General features: G+C 38.8%; 1 protein-coding gene across 1 annotated transcript in view; it reads right to left on the bottom strand.

Moving 5' to 3' along the window:
- Sgpp1 (sphingosine-1-phosphate phosphatase 1) overlaps positions 1-11,706 on the bottom strand; it is a 33,815-nt gene extending 22,109 nt beyond the window's left edge. The window contains exon 1 of the mRNA XM_026385141.2: positions 10,871-11,706. Coding sequence (XP_026240926.2) covers positions 10,871-11,554 — 684 coding nt within the window. The 5' untranslated portion in view covers positions 11,555-11,706. The remainder of the gene's footprint in view (positions 1-10,870) is intronic.
- Positions 11,707-20,853: the final 9,147 nt, after the last annotated feature.

The following is a 20,853-nucleotide window of genomic DNA, read 5'->3' as shown; positions in this document are numbered from 1 at the left end:
ACAATATCAAAAGACCAAATTTAAGAGTCATTGGGATACAGGAAGGCACAGAGCTCCAAACCAAAGGAATAAACAATCTGTTCAGTGAAATAATAAGAGAAAACTTCCCAGAATTGAAGATTGAGACAGAATCCCAAAGCCTAGAAGCCTACAGGATGCCGAATGTGCAAAATCATAAGAGATCCACACCTAGACACATTATAATGAAGATGTCCAACATACAGAATAAGGAGAGAATTTTAAAAGCTGCAAGAGAAAGAAAGCAGATTACATTTAGGGGTAAACCAATCAGGATAACAGCTGATCTCTCAACACAGACTCTGAAAGCTAGAAGATCCTGGAATAACATATTTCAAACACTGAAAGACAATGGGCTCCAACCAAGAATCGTGTATCCGGCGAAATTAAGCTTCAGGTTAGAAGATGAAATTAAAACCTTCCACAATAAACAAAAGTTAAAAGAATTCGCAGCTAGAAAACCATCTCTTCAAAAAATCCTTGGCAAAACATTACAGGAAGAGGAAATGGAAAATAACATTGAAAACCAACAATGGGAGGTAGGACAGTAAAGGGGGGAAAGTAGTCAAAGAGGATAACAAATCAGGTTTAGTAACATCAATAAACAAATATGGATAGAAGAACAAACCATATCTCAATAATAACCCTAAATGTTAATGGCTTAAACTCACCAATTAAGAGACACAGGCTAGTAGAATGGATCAAAAAACAAGACCCAACAATATGCTGTCTACAGGAGATGCATTTGATAGGAAAAGATATACATAGACTGAAGGTGAAAGGTTGGGAAAAATCATATCACTCATATGGACCGCGGAAACAAGCAGGAGTGTCCATACTCATATCTAATAAAATAGATTTCAAGCCAAAGCTAATCAAAAGGGATATAGAAGGACACTTCATACTGCTCAAGGGAACCATACACCAACAAGACATAACAATCATAAATATATATGCCCCAAATAATGGTGCAGCTGTGTTCATCAAGCAAACTCTTCTCAAGTTCAAGAGTCTAATAGACCAACATACAATAATCATGGGAGACTTCAACACACCTCTCTCACCACTGGACAGATCTTCCAAACAAAAGTTAAATAAGGAAACTATAGAACTCAATAACACAATTAACAACCTAGACTTAATTGACATATATAGACTATACCACCCAACATCAAGTAGCTACACTTTTTTCTCAGCAGCACATGGAACCTTCTCAAAAATAGACCATATACTATGTCACAGGGCAACTCTTAGACAATACAAAGGGGTAGAGATAATACCATGCATCTTATCTGATCATAATGGAATGAAACTGAAAATCAATGATAAAAGAAGAAAGGAAAAAGCAAGCATCACCTGGAGAATGAACAATAGGTTGCTGAGTGATCAATGGGTTTTAGAAGACATCAAGGAGGAAATTAAAAAATTCCTAGAGTTAAATGAAAACACAGACACAACATATCGGAATCTATGGGACACATTGAAAGCAGTTCTAAGAGGAAAATTCATTGCTTGGAGTTCATTCCTCAAAAAAAGAAAAAACCAACAAATAAATGATCTCATACTTCATCTCAAAATCCTAGAAAAAGAAGAGCAAAACAACAGCAAAAGAAGTAGAAGGCAAGAAATAATTAAAATCAGAGCTGAAATTAATGAAATTGAAACAAAAGAAACAATTGAAAAAATTGACAAAACTAAAAGCTGGTTCTTTGAAAAAATAAATAAAATTGACAGACCCTTAGCCATGCTAACGAAGAGAAGAAGAGAGAGAACCCAAATTACTAGCATACGGGATGAAAAAGGCAACATCACAACAGACACTTCAGAAATACAGAAGATAATCAGAAATTATTTTGAATCCTTATACTCCAATAAAATAGAAGATAGTGAAGGCATAGATAAATTCCTTGAGTCCTATGATCTGCCCAGATTGAGCCAGGAGGATATAGACAACCTAAACAGACCAATAACAATAGAGGAAATAGAAGAAACCATCAAAAGACTACCAACTAAGAAAAGCCCAGGACCGGATGGGTATACAGCAGAGTTTTACAAAACCTTTAAAGAGGAACTAACACCAATACTTTTCAAGCTATTTCAGGAAATAGAAAAAGAGGGAGAACTTCCAAATTCATTCTACGAGGCCAACATCACCCTGATTCCGAAACCAGACAAAGACACATCAAAGAAGGAAAACTACAGACCAATATCTCTAATGAACCTTGACGCAAAAATCCTCAATAAAATTCTGGCGAATCGGATTCAAATACATATCAAAAAAATTATACATCATGATCAAGTAGGATTCATCCCTGGGATGCAAGGCTGGTTTAATATACGGAAATCAATAAATGTTATTCACCACATCAATAGACTCAAAAATAAGAACCATATGATCATCTCAATAGATGCAGAAAAAGCATTCGACAAAGTACAGCATCCCTTTATGTTCAAAACGCTAGAAAAATTAGGGATAACAGGATCATACCTCAACATTGTAAAAGCAATCTATGATAAGCCACAGGCCAGCATCATTCTGAATGGAGAAAAATTGAAGGCATTCCCTCTAAGATCTGGTACAAGACAGGGATGCCCTCTCTCTCACCACTTCTGTTCAACATAGTCCTTGAAACACTGGCCAGAGCAATTAGACAGTCAAAAGAAATTAAAGGCATAAAAATAGGAAAAGAAGAACTTAAATTATCACTATTTGCAGATGATATGATTCTATACCTAGCAGACCCAAAAGGGTCTACAAAGAAGCTATTAGACCTAATAAATGAATTCAGCAAAGTGGCAGGATATAAGATCAACACGCATAAATCAAAGGCATTCCTGTATATCAGCGACAAATCCTCTGAAACGGAAATGAGGACAACTACTCCATTCACAATATCCCCCCAAAACATAAAATACTTGGGAATCAACCTAACAAAAGAGGTGAAAGATTTATACAATGAAAATTACAGAACCCTAAAGAAAGACATAGAAGAAGACCTTAGAAGATGGAAAAACATACCCTGCTCATGGATAGGCAGAACTAACATCATCAAAATGGCGATATTACCAAAAGTTCTCTATAAGTTCAATGCAATGCCAATCAAAATCCCAACAGCATATCTTGTAGAAATAGATAAAAGAATTATGAAATTCATATGGAATAATAAAAGACCCAGAATAGCAAAAACAATACTAAGCAGGAAGTGTGAATCAGGCGGTATAGCGATACCAGACTTCAAACTATACTACAGAGCAATAGTAACAAAAACAGCATGGTACTGGTACCAAAACAGGCGGGTGGACCAATGGTACAGAATAGAGGACACAGTAACCAATCCACAAAACTACAACTATCTTATATTTGATAAAGGGGCTAAAAGCATGCAATGGAGGAAAGATAGCATCTTCAACAAATGGTGCTGGGAAAACTGGAAATCCATTTGCACCAAAATGAATCTGAATCCCTATCTCTCGCCCTGCACAAAAGTTAACTCAAAATGGATCAAGGAGCTTGATATTAAATCAGAGACACGGCATCTGATAGAAGAAAAAGTTGGTTATGATCTACACGCTGTGGGATCGGGCTCCAAATTCCTCAATAGGACACCCATAGCGCTAGAGTTAACAAATAGAATCAACAAATGGGACTTACTCAAACTAAAAAGTTTTTTCTCAGCAAAAGAAACAATAAGAGAGATAAACAGGGAGCCTACATCCTGGGAACAAATCTTTACTCCACACACTTCAGATAGAGCCCTAATAACCAGAATATACAAAGAACTCAAAAAATTAGACAATAAGATAACAAATAACCCAATCAATAAATGGGCCAAGGACCTGAACAGACACTTCTCAGAGGAGGACATACAATCAATCAACAAGTACATGAAAAAATGCTCACCATCGCTAGCAGTCAGAGAAATGCAAATCAAAACTACCCTAAGATACCATCTCACTCCAGTAAGACTGGCAGCCATTAGGAAGTCAAACAACAATAAGTGCTGGAGAGGATGCGGGGGAAAAGGGCACTCTTGTTCATTGCTGGTGGGACTGCAAATTGGTGCAGCCAATTTGGAAAGCAGTATGGAGATTTCTCGGAAAGCTGGGAATGGAACCACCATTTGACCCAGCTATTCCCCTTCTCGGTCTATTCCCTAAAGCCCTAACAAGAGCATGCTACAGGGACACTGCTACATCGATGTTCATAGCAGCTCAATTCACGATAGCAAGACTGTGGAACCAGCCTAGATGCCCTTCAATAGATGAATGGATAAAAAAAATGTGGCATTTATACACTATGGAGTATTACTCTGCATTAAAAAATGACAAAATCATAGAATTTGGAGGGAAATGGATGGCATTAGAGCAGATTATGCTAAGTGAAGCTAGTCAATCTTTAAAAAACAAATACCAAATGACTCCTTTGATATAAGGGGTGTAAACAAGGACAGGGTAGGGATGAAGAGCTTGAGAAGAATATTTACAGTAAACAGGGATGAGAGGTGGGAGGGAAAGGGAGTGAGAAGGGAAATTGCATGGAAATGGAAGGCGATCCTCAGGGTTATACAAAATGTCATATAAGAGGTAAGGAGGGGTAAGTCAAGAGAATACAAATGGAAGACATGATTTACAGTAGAAGGGGTAGAGAGAGAAAAGGGGAGGGGAGGGGAGGGGAGGGGAGGGGAGGGGGGATAGTAGACAATAGGACAGACAGCAGAATACATCAGACACTAGAAAGGCAATATGTCAATCAATGGAAGGGAAACTGATGTGATACAGCAATTTGTATACGGGATAAAAGCGGGAGTTCATAATCCACTTGAATCAAACCGTGTAATATGATGTATTAAGAACTATGTAATGTTATGAACGACCAATAAAAAAAAAAAAAAAAAGAAAAATCGTTGTGTATGTGTGTGTGTGTGTGTATTATTTTATTTCACTTTTGTGTACTGAGAATTGAACCCAGGGCCTCGTCCTTGCCAGTCAAGTGTTCTACACTGAGCTACATTCCCAACTTCTCACAATATATCTCTAAGTTAAAAAAAAAAAAGATCAAGAGCCAGAACAATAGAGTATGTTACCATTTGTTTGAAAAATGAAATATATAAATATACATCTATAAAAGTAAAGACTATCTCTGGAAAGCTAAACAAGAAAAATACAATAAATTCTGTAGAAAAGAACTCCTAGTAACTGGGACAAAGAAAAGGGAATTGTACTCTCTTCTTCATATTTTTATGTAAATTTAGAATTTTCTACAATCAATGTATTACTTATTTAAATAGGAACTGCAATTAATCTTAAACCAAGAATTTGTAATAAGCATTTATAAAATCATGAAAATGTGAAATTCCAATACAAGTGTTATGCTAGGTTAAAAACTACCATAATATTGTATTGACAATATTTAATAAATTGTTTCTTCCCAGAATTATCACAGTAATCCATTTTCCTTAGCTCTTTTTTTCCCACCTTTTTTATTGGTGCTTCACAGTTGTACATATTGATGGAATCTGTTGTCACATATTCACACATGCACCCTTCCCTGTCTCCTGGAGATTCTTTTGGTCTTTGTTATTTGTGACCCACTTCTTTGGCCCTTATTTCTTGCTTTTCTTCCCTTTGTTGTTTACTGACCCCACAGATATCTTCCTCTGTCATGTACAATAAACTTTTTTGTTAACAAATTTATTTAGTTGTAGATGGACACAATGCCTTTATTTATTTTTATGTGGTGCTGAGGATTAAACCCAGTACCTCCAATGTGCTAGCCAAGCGCTCTACCACTGGGCCACAACCAATAAACTTGTATTTTGATAGAACATCTTATATGCTTTTCTTTTCCAAAGCTCTGTTAATTTTTTTTTTTTTTTTTTTGTACTGGGGATTGAACCCATGGCTACTTTACCAATGAGCCACATCCCCAGTCCTTTCTATTTGAGACAGTGTCTCTTTACGTTGCTGAGGGTCCCACTAAGATGCTAAGGCTGGTCTGGAACTTGCCATCCTCCTTAATTGCTAGGATTACAGATATTTATTGAATTTTTTATTTATACTAGGTAAATAGAGGGAAGGCAGGTGAGAAGTCAACATTTAACACATTTAAGGCACAAATATTTGAAGCCAGGTACAGTAGCCTGCACCTGTAATCCTACTTGGGAGGCTGAAGAGGGAGGATCTCTTGAGCCCACCAATTTGAGACCAACCTGGGCAAAACAGTAAGACCCCCATCTCAAAACAAAAACAAAATGACACACAAATATTTGTGGATACTCCATATGTATGTACATATACAAACACAAGTTATCTTTTCAAGGCATACAAAGCTGTTCTTGTTTTTTAAGAGCCTAATTGTTATTTCAAAAATAGCATTTATTTTTACAAAGACACTATAAAAATTATACACAGAGCATGACTTGAAATGAGTTTTCTGTGTAAGACCTTGACTCAAAGTGTCTACATTTCAATCCAGCCTCTGCCATTATTACCTGTGTTAATTTTTAATTACATAAAGTCCTTGGTACCTCATCCATAAACTTGAGTTAATAACAGGACTAAACTGGAATATTACAAAAATAAGTTAAATGAGGTAATGGATATTTCAAACAATGTCTCATCCACAGTAAGTCCTTAATAAATATTCATAAGGGGCTGGAGTTGTGGTTTGGTGGGAGAGTGCTTACCTATATGTGTGAGGCACTGGGTTTGATTCTGAGCACCACATGTAAATAAATAAAATAAAGGACCATTGACAACTAAAAAATATTTTTAAAATAAATAATTATTAATAATAACATGTACCTATTATTATTAGAAAAAGTATACTTTAAGATAAACTTCAACTAAAATATTATTAAAGCAAGTATATACTTAGAACCTGTTTTATGCCATATTATTTAAAAATTAAGAATTTGGGGATGGTAGTGTAGCTTAGTGGTAGAGCTCTTGCTTAGCATGCCCAAGGGCATAACAACAATAACAACAAATTATTTCTGAAAAAAACATGCAGGGCTGGGGTTGTGACTCAGCTGTAGAGTGCTCACCCTGCACATAAAATAAAATTGTGTCCAACTGCAACTAAAAAATAAAATTTAAAAAAATGCAAACATAAATGCAAAAGAAATTGCTTCATTTATTTTAGATTTTTAAAAATAGGATTATGTTCTTTATATAAGATGTTCCATATTTCTTTTTTTAAAATATTTTTTAGTTGTAGATGAACACAATAACTTTATTTATTTATTTATTTATTTATTTATTTATTTATTTATTTATTTATTCTTATGTGGTGCTAAGGATGGAACCTAGTGCCTCAGGCAAGCGCTCTACCACTGAGCTACAACCCCAGCCCCTCCTTATTTCTTAATTTTCTCCCAGTTCAAGCTACAAAAACTTCCAAATAAAATGAGAGCAATAATAATTATATTGGCCAATGGACCTTAAGTTATTTAATCCTCATGGGAATGCCATATTGTTTTCTATTTCATGTCATCATAAAAGATAGATAAGGTTTTTTGTTTTGGGTTTTTTTGTTTGTTTGTTTATTTTCCAATGCTGGGGATCAAACCCATCTGCCTTTTACATGTGGCACCAGGGCTCTTCTTGAGCTCCATTTCCAGCCCTCAAAAAAGGCCTTCAAGCAACTGCTTGTAGCTATACTATTCCAATATACCTTACAAAGACTTGAAGACTGGAATTGCAAAGAGGCTGAGACAGCAATCTTTTTAAGAAAAGATTATTTTGGAGAAATATAAAATATATTCTAAGGAGCTCATATTAATCTTTGGGGAACTTACTCCAGTTCCTGAATTTTCCTCATTTATGTAATGGATCACAACCTCTGGGAGTAAATTGTAGAAATCTGTACTTCTGCTAATTTGTTTTTGTATACTGTCACTTTAAGAATAAATTAAGAGCATAAATAAATAACAAAATAAAGATTTTTAAAAATAAAAAAGAACAAAAGAAGAATAATGAAACACAAAGGATTAATTTAAGACTCCATATATGAGATGAATCTTGAGCAAATTTCAAGAAGGGTAAGTGAAGTAGTCATGCCCAGCCAAAAGAAAGGTACATGAGCTAATTCAGTTGAGAGGCATTTCAGCATCACAGACATATAAAGAAGTCCAGACCTATTCCAAGCAAGCATTTGGGTCATATAAATGGACAAGACTCTCTACCAAAACTGATGCTAATGAGAAAAACACCAGGTTTTCATTCTTTAATTCTTCTCCCAGTGTCTCTCTCTCTCTTTTTTTAATCCACTCTGGAAATAGCAGCCTACAATGCAGTACAATACTGATAGAAAACAATTTGAGCAAACGAAGATAACTTTTGTTTGAAATACATAAAAAGGATTCAAGGAAAAATTAAAAGGCAACAAAAAAAAGTCATTTTGATTTTTATACTGAATTATTATAGTCAAACATTTGTAAAGAAAGAACTTTTATGTAAGGGATTTTTCCCCCAAAACAATTATACAAATTTAGGAGTTTACTCAAATTTAGAGGAAAGATACATAAAATACGAAATTTAAACCATTATAAGATTAGCTGGTACAGTAGCGTATGCCTGTAATCCCAGTGACTGGAGCTGAGGCAGGAGGCTGGCAAATTCAAAATCAGCCTCAGCAATTTAGAAAGATCTATCTCAAAATGAAAAATAAAAAAGGCTAAGGATATGGCTTAGTGATAAAGCACTCCTAGCTTCAATTACCAGTGACAAAAAATAAACAAACAAACCATTACAAGATTAATTCTGATGTGATTAGTCACTTTCCACATCTGTAAAAGGACATGTTTAAGAGTAGGTGATTCTTAACATTTTTGTTAGCTCAAATTTCTAAAAACCGTATTTACAAAATTCCCCAAACACTGAATTATATATACTAGGTTGTTCAAAATCTATAATGTAAACTTGTTCTAATAGTTCAAATAATCCTAAAATGCTATCTACAGCCCATAAACAATTCAGAAGTAGTATTTTCAGACTTCCTGTTAGCATGTGTCCTTAATAAATGGAGAGCAAAAACAGCTATTTTCTCTTACTTCAATTGCTAATATTAATAGCATATGACAAAACTACTCACTGAGGAGACATTACAAAAGGCCTCCCAACCTTAGAATGCTGAGAGTCTTGTGAAAATAAGAGACATTTTATCATCTAGTCAGTAAATATCACACTAAATACAATTCACTGACAATCTTAAATTCTGAAATATTCAGATTAAATGAAAATTTTGAGGTATTTATCTACTGTGCAAAACAGGCAGCACTGGTTTATAAACTGAATGTCACTGTGTATTCCCTTTGGTTACATAGGAAGAAACTTTGTATGGTACTATTCCCTCCTAATTCTTTTTTGTTTTTATAACTTTATTTATTTATTTTTATGTGGTGCTGAGGATGGAACCCAGTGCCTCATACATGCTAAGCAAGCTCTTTACCCCTGAGCCACAACCCCAGCCCAAATAAATCTGCCATTCTTAATACCCACATCACATATTCTGTATGTTCCAATAAGAGAAACACTATACAGAGCTATCCATGGGGACAAGATTTTACCTATACTGAAGTTGCATGGAGGCTAAATAAGCTTATTATAGCTTATTATACTGGAGTTTTACATAGAATGTGTTATTTCTCAATGTAAGACGATCTTGTGCATTTTAAAAAATGCAGGAAATCTGCTTCCTTAGATTCTTCATAATTATGTGCTTTATCCTTTTTAAAATTTTTTTTTTTTTAGTTGTTGATGGACCTTTATTTTATTTATATGTATGTGGTGCTGAGAATCGAGCCCAGTGCCTCACACAGGCTAGGCAAGCGCTCTACCACTAAGCCGCCAACCCCAGACCTCTGCTTTATTCTTCAGGGACTGGTCTGCAAGACTAACAAATCATATAATTTAAGACGGATAAAAACAAGCCCAGTAATTGAAGAACAAATATTTCTTCTATATAAAAGCTAACTAGTTTTTAAACCAATAACATTTATGGACCTTAAAGAATTCAAAACTGGTAGGTCAAAGGAAGTAGGCAAGATAAAAATGATTAAAAACTCATCCCTGGCTCTCAGTCTGACCCTACTGTCATATTCACCATTTTTACAAACCCATTAGTCTGAGAACCCTAGCTTCAAGAATAACTTTTAAAACATGTATTTTTACAGTTAACGTGACAATAGTACTGTAACAGCTCACAAACTTGATTCTACAGATCAGTGAGCCAGAAGGTAATTAAACGCTGTCTATCAGCAAATTAGCAACCACATCCCTTAAAAACAGAACTCAGACTGCTCCATTAACTTCCATAAATAGCCGCTCTCGTTTAAAATGTGTTACTTTATTGCTTGGAACTAGCATGAGCATGTTTGTTTCGGAACTATACCACGGTTTTGTAAACACCATCTCACAAGAGAGCGAACGACTTTTTACCTGTGTCGGAAGCAGAATCAGTTTGGGGTAAGTCACCATATATTACAGTGAAATTGGGTCTCAGTTACTAAGTGATCAATTAAGAAAATCCACTTCCACGATGCATCCCAAGAATTAAAACAATTTGAATACTCAGCCAAAGTCCGATGATAATATATGACTGCATGAAAAATGTAATATTTACACTTTGCGTGAAAAGTATGCGATTAAAATGTAATTTAACTGGCTAAGTCTTCTAGGTTTCCCCCCAACACTTTTTTTTTTTAACGGAAAAAGGGCCTCTTTACCGGTACTGTGAAAACCTATGCAAAAAGAAGTTTGGGAGGGAAATGGCCAAATTAAAACAGCTGTAAAGAGCATAGAGTTCTTTGACGCCCCCGAGGCTGAGCGGGGCGAGCAGAGAGAGGCTTACCTGCCAGCGGCCATAGGTGAGGAGGACCATAGCAATGGGGATGGCGGTGCCAGACATGGCGTGGGTGGAGGGCATGCTGTACTCGGAGTTGTAGAAGACCTCCAACTTGACCACGGGCGGCGAGGAGGGTCGCGGCCAGCGGATGATGTCTTTGGTGCACTGGCCCAGGTACATGACCAGCACCCAGATGATCACCAGCCTGCGACCCACCAGGGGGTCCAGGTTCCAGATCCAGAAAGGGAAGAACATGATGTAAAAGAGTTCGTTGCCCAACTCCGTGCCGAAGCAGAACAGGTAGTAGAGCGGCCAGTTGCTCACGCGGGCCAGCTCGCCCTCCTCGCCCGTCAGCGAGTTGCGTCGCAAGGAGCCCGCGCGCTGCGACGAGGTCGGGCCCAGCTCGGCCGCCAGCCCGTTCCGCACGCCGTTGGGGGCGCCGCTGCCGTCCGGCTTGACTGAGCACTGATTGCGGTCGCTCCCGGGAGGCTGGGGGCCCTCGGTCGCCCCTGACTGCCGCCCTCGCCGCCGGGGATCTCCAGCGAGCGGCGCTTCCAGCTTCTCATCCTCCCTCCGGTCGGCTGAGCGGCTCGGCGGCGCCTCCACCCCGCACAGACGCTGGAAACGGGCCACTTTCTGCGGCTCCTGCAGACAGGCAGCCAGCTGGGCTAGGTGCTGCCTCAGCGACATGATAACGGGACCTGGAGGGCGAGCCGAGCCCCAGCGCTGCGAACCGTCTCCGCGCGCCCAGCCAGCGGCAGCAGCGCCTTGCTCGACGCGCTGGAGTCTGCCGGTGACGGCGCCACAGGCCTCAGCGGCCGCCACGCGCCCCTCCCTCGCTGCGCGCGCTCCTCCACCTCCCGCGGCCTCCGGGCGCGCGCGCGCGCGCCGCGCCCCGCCCCCTGCCGCGCTCCGGGAGCGTGCCGGGCCTGGCGGGTCCGCCCGAGCGCAGCGTGCGTCCAGGCGGGCAGCTCGGCTCAGCCGGCTGCAGCTGTGAGGTTCCCCTAGTACCCACCACCAGGCGTCGCGGCGTTCTGCGGGCGGGGCGGGTCCCCCTTCTCCATCTTCAGCCCTCCTTCCCTGCAGGCTGGTGTTCCCGGCTTCCCTCTGCCAGACATTGGCTTAGAGAGGCCACGATCCTGATGCCATCTTTGGCAGTGCTGGTGACCAAGCAGCCGGACATCCTGTTGGCACTGAATCAAATGGTGGATGATGAATGGAGGCGAAATAACCACCATGCTCCCGGAATCGTTCGACTCAAGTCATTAGCAAGTAATTACAGAGCTGTCTCAGAAGGTTGATGTCAGGAAAGCCACGTGCCAATTGACCAGCAGTGGCAAGATTAGATGGTGATATCAGGACAAACCCAGGATGTATAACTGGTAAAATTAACAGTTGTGGTCTGCAAAAGAAAACCTAATTGCCCAAATTCAAAATATTGTGTCATTTATCAAATATTTGGGTATATATTAAGGGAGCACAGGTATTCTTAACTTACATGTAAAATATCCTTGTAATAAATTATAATAGCTATGACGTTAGCACAGAAGAAATATAATTAATGGGTGAATACAGTATGTGAATTTTGAGTTTGATAAGATATGTTACAAACTTGACTTCTAAATAGAATAGATTTTATTCTAAGCTCTCTGAAATCTAATTCCAGGAAATTATTTCAGGCAAGGTCAATGTCTATAATTTAAAAATTCAAACCACTTCCAAGAAACTGGCTGGAAAATGTCCCACGCCTTTACTTCATTAGAAATATTTTCATTTCCCAGGGAATGTTACTTTCTTCCTCCTACTCCAGTTGCTGGGCTGTGGCCAGAGAAAGAGAAATCATCATCCTGATTCTCAAGTTGCTTACAATATAAAGAAGAGATGGACAAGACCACCTCTGGAGTACAGCTCAGATGTAAAATAGAGACAAACAGCATTTGCTGGGGCAAAAACAGAACAAGTATGATCAGGGACAACAAGAAAGGTGCTAAAGCCTGGGCAGTGTCCTATGTCTGTAATCCCAGGAGGATCTCAAATTCAAGGCCAGCCTCAGCAATTTAGTGAGGCTGTAAGCAATTTACCCAGACCCTGTGTCAAAATAAAAAGGGCTGGGGTTGTGGCTCCATGGTTAAGCAGCCCTGGGTTCGATCCCCAGTACCAAAAAATAAAATAAGAAAGGTGTTAAGAGGTGATCCTATTGAGCTTGTTTGTAATTAAAGAGAAAGATACGAATAGGCGAAGAAGTCCATTTTAGGAAGAGAAAATGAACAAAGACGGGATAGAAATGTGCAAAAATATATTTGGTTAAAAAAACACACACACACTTAGAAATCAAAGTAGGACAGGTAATTGGGAAACAGGTTAGAAAGGGGGTGATGAAACTACGTTGGAAAGCTTTGACTGCCAAGCTAGGGAGTTCATTTTGTAGGTAGTGGGAGTCCAAAAAGACTTTTAAGCTAGGGAGAAATCCCATCAGAACTGTGATTTAGAAAGACAATTGGAAGAAGGAAAAAAAAAAGGTAACTGGAGCCTGGTGCAGTGGTACACAGCTGTAAGCCTAGGACACTGAAGCAGGAGGATTGCAAGTTCAAGACCAGCCTGACTTAGTGAGACCCTGTCTCAAAATTAAAAAAAAATTTAAAAGGCTGGGGATGTAGCTCAGTGGCAAAGCACCGCTGGGTTCAATCCCTGTTACCAAAAGGAAACAAACAAACAAAAAAAAACTGGGAAGGAAATCAAAGATGAATTGCCAGAGACTGAAAGCCAGGTAAATAATTAGGTGAGTGAAGTAATCAGGTGAGAAGAAAGAATGCCTGATTCAGGACAATGGTTCCAGAAGACAGAAGGAAGAGGATATATTTGAAAGAGAGTTTGGAACTAGGAAAAATTCAGCTGTTTCATTTGAACTCACAAGTCTAGTGGTGCATACCACTAATCCCAGCTACTCCGGAGGTTGAAGCAGGAGGATTATAAATTGGAAGCCAGCCTGGCAATTTAGTAAGACTCTGTCTCAAAATAAAAATTTAATAAAGGGGTTTGGGGGTATGGCTCAGTGGTAGAGCACACCTCAGTTAAATCCCTAGTACCACAGTACATACACACACACACAAAAAAAAAAAAAAAAAAAAGAAAGAAAAGAAAAGGAAAAAAAGAAATGAAAAGAAAGAAAGAAAAAAGATTGAGGATGTAACAGTGCCCACAGCCCTTGGTGCAATCTCTAGTAACCACAAAAAAATAAAAGAAATGGATTAATAGGACGGTAGAGCTGGAAGAGGATTACAGGCCATCTTCTTCTTTTTTTTTTTTTTTAAAGAGAGAATTCTTTTAATATTTATTTATTTTTTCTTAGTTCTCGGTGGACACAACATCTTTGGCCGCACGAATGCCAGGCGAGTGCGCTACTACTTGAGCCACATCCCCAGCCCTACAGGCCATCTTCTTAACTTTCTCATTTACAGAGAGTACTTTAATTTATTCACCTGGTAACTGTGTTAGGTTCTTGGAGATAAACCAATAATAAGACACAGATCCTATTTTCAAAATGCTATGTTCATATAATCATTGAGAGTGCTGTCCTTCTGCAGTCCTCCCAAATTAGTGTTATCTTCTGAGTTTTCCTTCTCTGAATTCTCCCACCCGTTCTTTCTTAATCTACTGCCACAATCCTAACCCCAATTCACTTCAGACAAGCAAAGAGACGGGCCTGTGGGTGCACACCTGTAATCTGGGCTACTTGGAAGGCTGAGGCAGGAGTCCAATTTCAAGGCCAGCCCAGACAATTTAGAGAGAACCTGTCTCAAATAGAATTTTTTTTTTTCTTCTGGTACCAGCTCTACCATTGAGCTATGTGCCCCCAAGCAGTGCGAGAAGGCAGGTGCTATTAAGGTCTCCTGTGCAGCGTCCCCATCCTGCCTCCCTCTCTTAACCACTGTCCTGCATCCAGTTATTTTCACTCCATGTTAAATAATTCTGAAATATTGTTCCCTGAATATTTCATGTTTTCTTATGCCTGTGTGTCTGTGCATTCTGGGCCCTACTAGCGAGCTACATCCCCAGTCTCTCTGTCTTGCATTCATTACCTTCCACTTCTCACCTGAGTTAGAGACCATGAGTTAGTTGAAGACAGGAACAGAATCCTTAATTTCTATATCCCTAGCAACTACCACAAAAATGTTTATTCAATAACTGAATGAATTAATAAATACAAATGCTTGAACTTCAAAAATTTATTGCTGCTGGATGAGATGGCTGTAATCCTAGCTACTTGGGAGGCTGAGACAGATGGATTGCAAGTTTAAGACCAGCCTGGACAAATTAACGAGATCTTGCCTCAAATTTTTAAAAAATTCAAAAGGGGGCTGGGGTTGTGGCTCAGTAGTAGAGCACTTGCCTAGCATGTGTAAGGCACTGGGTTTGAACCTCAGCACCATACATAAATAAAAAAGTTTCATCAACAACTAAAAGATATTTTTTAAAAAATGATAAAAAAAAAAGGTTGGAGATATATTTCAGAGGTAGAACACTTGCCCAAAATGTTCAAGGCCCTGAATTCGGGGCTGGGGATGTGGCTCAAGTGGTAGCGCTCTTGCCTGGCATGCATGTGGCCCAGGTTCGATCCTCAGCACCACATACAAACAAAGATGTTGTGTCTGCTGATAACTAAAAAAATAAAATATTAAAAAAATTCTCTTTAAAAAAAAGGCCCTGAATTCAATTCCCAGTACTGCAATAAATAAGTAAATAATTCCTATAGATCTCCCCCAAAGAAATTGAAACCTGGCAGAGGATATAACAGTGCTGTCCAACATGCTCGAGACCCTAGGTTTGCTCCCCAGCACTGAAAAAAAGATACCAAAATCCAAAGGATTAAAACTTTCATGAACCTGATTTTTGGGCTGTGGCTCTTTGCAAGGGCAACTATGAATTTTAAGAGATCATTCTCTTTTTAGTCCTTATACAAATTTTTTCTTTTTCTATCTTTTTTTCTTTTCTTTTCTGGTGGTCCTGGAAATCCAACCAAGGGCCTTAGGTACTGTACCACTGAACTACATCCCCAGCCCCTGGTACAAATCTTTGAGGAGGCCTCACTTTCTAGAGAGACCAAAGTTTCTGGTCAAACCAGTGTGTCCCGTAATTGTTTAGTAATAAATTCTTTAGAATTATTTCACTTAAACTATCACTTGAACACAATAAGAAAGTGAAAATTTCTCTTGTTGGATAACCAGTTTTAATAATGGTTACATTTATTGAATCTTGTTATGTAACATGTATTTATTTGATGTGTCTTAGAAATTCAATTCAACTAATTCAATCTGCACAACTGTTAAGGTAGGTTTTCTTTCACCCTCAACCCACATGTGAAAAACTGAGGTACAGAATCATTAAAAAATATATTCAAGGTTTCAGAGCTAGTAAGTTCTAGAGCCAGGACCCAAGGCACCAAAAGTCAGAATTTGTACCTTTTTTTTAGGGGGGTGGCATGTACTGGGATTGAACTCAGGGGCACTCAACCTCTGAGCTACATCCCCAGCCCCATTTTGTATTTTATTTAAATATAGGGTCTCACTAAGTTGCTTAGCGCCTCACTGTAGCTGAAGCTGGATTTGAACTTGCAATTATCTTGTCTCAGCCTCCCTAGCACCTGGGATTGATTACAGGGGTGCGCCACTGCACCCAGCTATGCACTATGCATTATGCTGTTACCTCCTAAGAACCTTTTTTTTTTTTTTTTTAGGTACTAGGAAGCATTGAACCCACTGAGCTACATCCCCAGCCCTTTTTATTTTTTAAGACAGTGACTCACTATCTTGCTAAGGGCCTCACTAAACTGCTGAGGCTGGCCTTGAACTTGTGATCCTCCTACCTCGCCTCCCAGATTGCTGGGATTACAGCTGTGTGCCACTACACCTGGCACAAGTACTCCTAAAATGGCTCTTTGCTACTGTTTTATTATCACACTGTTTAGGAAATTCTAATTAATTATAATTATAATTCCTCATGGAAAATAACATTCAATTGGCATTCTGAGTCCTGAACTTTCAAATTGTGTTTAATTGGTCATTAACGTATAATAAATATATGCTATGTAAAATGTTAGATGGAGGCAAAAAAGAAACAAAATAGTTTTCCACTCATTTTAATTAAACAATTATTGAGTGCTTACCAAATGCAAAAAAAAACACATCATATTGAAGTCAAGAGAGGATATACAGGAATAAGACACTGTATTGCCTTCAAAAAATTTAAGGGCTGGAGACGTGGTTCAAGTGGTAGTGGCTTGCCTAGCCTGCATGAGGCACGGGGTTTGATTCTCAGCACCACATAAAAACAAAATAAAGACATTGTGTCCACCTAAAACTAAAAAATAAATATTTAAAAAATAACTATAATCTTGAAGGGGAGATTTAAAAACTGTATGGGAAGCCAAGCCTGCTGATACACACCTGTAATCCCAGTAACTTGGGAGGCTGAGGTGGGAGAATTGCAAACCCAGCCTGTTAAATGTTTTAATAGAGGTGCAGAAACAATGCCAGGGAAATAATAACAGGAGGGATTATTTCCCAAACAAGAAAGGAATAGTATTTTTAGCATTTGTGTTGGATAGAAATTCAGAGGGGGAAATTTTACAAGGAAAACAATTTGAGGCACAGCAAAAGAGAATGAGCAAGACTAGGCATTGAATAAAACCACAGGTGGCCATTGTCTGGACTAGGCCTCTGCACTAGACCCAGACAACCAGTCTGGAAATCAAAATGGAATCACCCATTGCTAAAGCTGCACCTCACCAAACCATAACTAAGCTGTTTATCTGACCATCCAGGACACCAAGAGAAATGAGAGAGAAAGCCAAATTTCTCATCCAGACCAGTTTCAAATGGCATGATAATAAAGTTCCCTATACCTTATTTCTTACACACACAAAAAAATGTAACCCAAAGTAACCTGTCAGCCAGTTATTTTCCTCTTATTTTGTCTCCACCTTATCTTACAAGAAAAGTAGTTTTGAAATTATCAATCCACTTTTCATTCTTTGTTTCTGCTTTTTTCTAACTTTCTTTGTCTATAAAATCCTTTTCTGCTCAGTTGATCAGAACACTTACTCTATTTTACGGAGTGAAGTGTTGTCTGATTCTAGAATTGAAAATAAAATCCATAAAGATGTTTAAATTAAATTGTTGTACCTGGGCTCAGTGGTGCACACCGTTAATTCCAGTGACTTGGGAGGCAGAAGCAGGAGGATCATAAATTTGAGGACAGCCTCAGCAACATAACAAGACTCAGTCTCAAAAAATAAAAAGGACTGGAGATGCGGTTCAGTGGTAAAGTGTCGCTGGGTTCAGTCCCTAGTACGAAAAGAAAAAATAAAAAAGTAAATTGTTAGGCAAATTTTAAAAACAGTAGAAAGATACTAGAGAATAGGATTGACCAAATTATATTGTTATATTGTATGTGCATACATATATGTAACAATGAATTCTGCCATTATGTACAATTAAAATGCACCAATTAAAAAAAGGAAAAAAAATCGCTGCATTAGTTCATGGGAGGAAGAGGTAAAGTTAAACCTTATTGTGAAAAAACTTAAAAGCTATGGAGAAGGAATTGCACTTGCTTTTTATTTTATTTTATTTTGATGCAGGGGATTGAATTCAGAGGCACTTGACCACTGAGCCACATACCCTATTTTGTATTTTATTTAGAGCCAGGGTCTCACTGAGTTGCTTAGCACCTCGCTGTCTGAGGCTGGCTTTGAACTCGCAATCCTCCTATCTCAGCCTCCCAAGCCACTGCAATTATAGGTGCGTGCCACCGCGCTCAGCTGTACTTGCTTTTTTGACAACAGTTGAAAAGAAAAGAACACCCTGGCATGGTGGTGCATGCCTATAATCTCAGTGATTTGGGAGGCCAAGGCAGGAGGATCACAAGTTCAAGACCCCAAGATCTCACTAAATTGCCCTAAGTCAGCAATTTAGTGAGATCCTGTCTCACTAAATTGCCCTAAGTCAGCAATTTAGTGAGATCCTGCCTCAAAAAGGATTGGATGTGACTTAGTGTTAAAGTGCCTCTGGGTTGAATCCCCAGTTCCAAAAAAAAAAAAAAGAAGGAAAAATGGTTGTATTGGAGTAATTTATTACTTCATTAATCTGGCCACTGTGGCACTTGGCTGTAAATCCCAACAACTCACAGGACTAAATAAAAAGTTTGAGGCCAGCTTCAGCAATTTAGGGAGACCCTGAGCAACTTAGCCAGATCCCATCTCAAAATAAAAAGGGCATCCCTGGGTTCAATCCCCAGTACCAAAAAATATAAAAGAAAGAAAAATAAAAAGAAATAATGTAAAATCTGTTTAAAAGATGACATATATGATGAACCCAGCCTAATTCCATTTTGATTGGGAGCCATCTTGTCACAAAGTCATGAAAAGTTCATTTCTGTTTTACTATAAAATACTAAGATTTCTATTTGGCCTAACCACACTCTGATGTTTAAACTTGTTTGGAATTCCTGCCCATGCTCTGAACTCCACCCCATGCTCTGGCTCTCCTTGACCAGATAACAACTGTCCCTGAAACCTCAGCAGTGCCTCATGAATTCTGATGTTGGAATCTGAACTTACTCACTATTAAGCCATGTAGATCATTAATCTGCTATCTGCCTTTGTATTACGCTTACCAGAACCCTGTTAGCTGTAAGTCCCCAAGACACCTGCCTTTGTAACTTTTTGTGCTATAAAAACCTCCCTGCGCTTAGATCAGATGCTTTTCTCTGGCCGGGCTTTCAGGTGAGGCAGTCGCTGGTCAGCCCTCTTGTGTACACAATAAGAGCTTGCTTTAATTTGGTTTAAAATTGGGTTCGGTGGTTTCTTTTCAGTGCGGGTTCAACAGTATGCAGGGCTGGGGATGTAGTTCATAGTACGGTGCTTGTGTAGCATGCATGAGGCCCTAAGTTCAACCCCTAGCACCACACACACACACACAAACACACATACACACACACACAGAGTCCATATACAAAGATAGACTCTCAAATAAAAAAACAAATAAAAAATAAGAATAAAAAAATAAATCCAGCTAAGCACTTTGGCATGCACTTGTGATGCCAGCAACTCCAGAGGCTTAGGCAAGAAAATTGCAAGTTCAAGGCAAGCCTTGGCAATTTAACAGAACTCAGCAAGTTAGCAAGCCCCTGTCTCAAAATAAAAGGAACTGGGATATAGCATAGTAGAAAAGGCCCCTAGGTTCAACCTCAATCAAAACAAATAAGCAAGCCATCAAAAAAAAAAAAAAAATCCAAGGGGATAATTATAGTGGGGAAGGAAGACCATCCATAGAGAGATGCTATGACCATAAGACTTACAAGCTCTCAACAAAAATATTTTTCTATTAGAGAATGGAATGAAAGAGGCTAAGGAGTACCAGGTATGAGGAAATGGAATAAAGGGGTGATGTGACCTTGTAGTAGAACAGATAAGGTTTTACCCTGAAGCCAGCGTATGTGCAGGGAGCAGACTTAAGGAAGGTTCTATCCTGCCTCTGGTAAAGAGTGGGCCCTAGTTCAGAGTCCTGGGTAAAGGAAAGAAACTCAACCAAATTTCAGCTAGTAAGCATTTTTGTTCCTTTTGATCAAGAGACAAAACAGTTCAGCGAGTCATGCATGAGCCAAGGAATGGGAATTTGGAGTCTGCCTCTAGCATTTTCCTGGGTAAATAAGGAAGTCTTATCTAAGTCATGTGAGCAAGTGTGAGTCTTATCTAAGTCATGTGAGCAAGTGTGGTTCCTTGGTAGGAATACCAACTGGTGAAAGGATTTCTTCACTTGCAATGTCAAATAAAATAAAATAGAGAGGCCTTACTTAATACTCAGATTCCTATTAAGGAATAAAAATCCTTGTCTTCTTGGATGTCAAGGGCAAGCTTATTTGCATTTCTATCCAACTCATAAGTTTAATCCTGTAATCTAACATACAACATGCAGTAATAGGACAAGACT

The sequence above is a fragment of the Urocitellus parryii genome, chromosome 6, assembly GCF_045843805.1.
Source record: "Urocitellus parryii isolate mUroPar1 chromosome 6, mUroPar1.hap1, whole genome shotgun sequence".
Lineage (NCBI taxonomy): Eukaryota > Metazoa > Chordata > Mammalia > Rodentia > Sciuridae > Urocitellus > Urocitellus parryii.
Note: the sequence above shows the minus strand (reverse complement) of the source record. Positions and strands in the feature narration are given on the sequence as shown.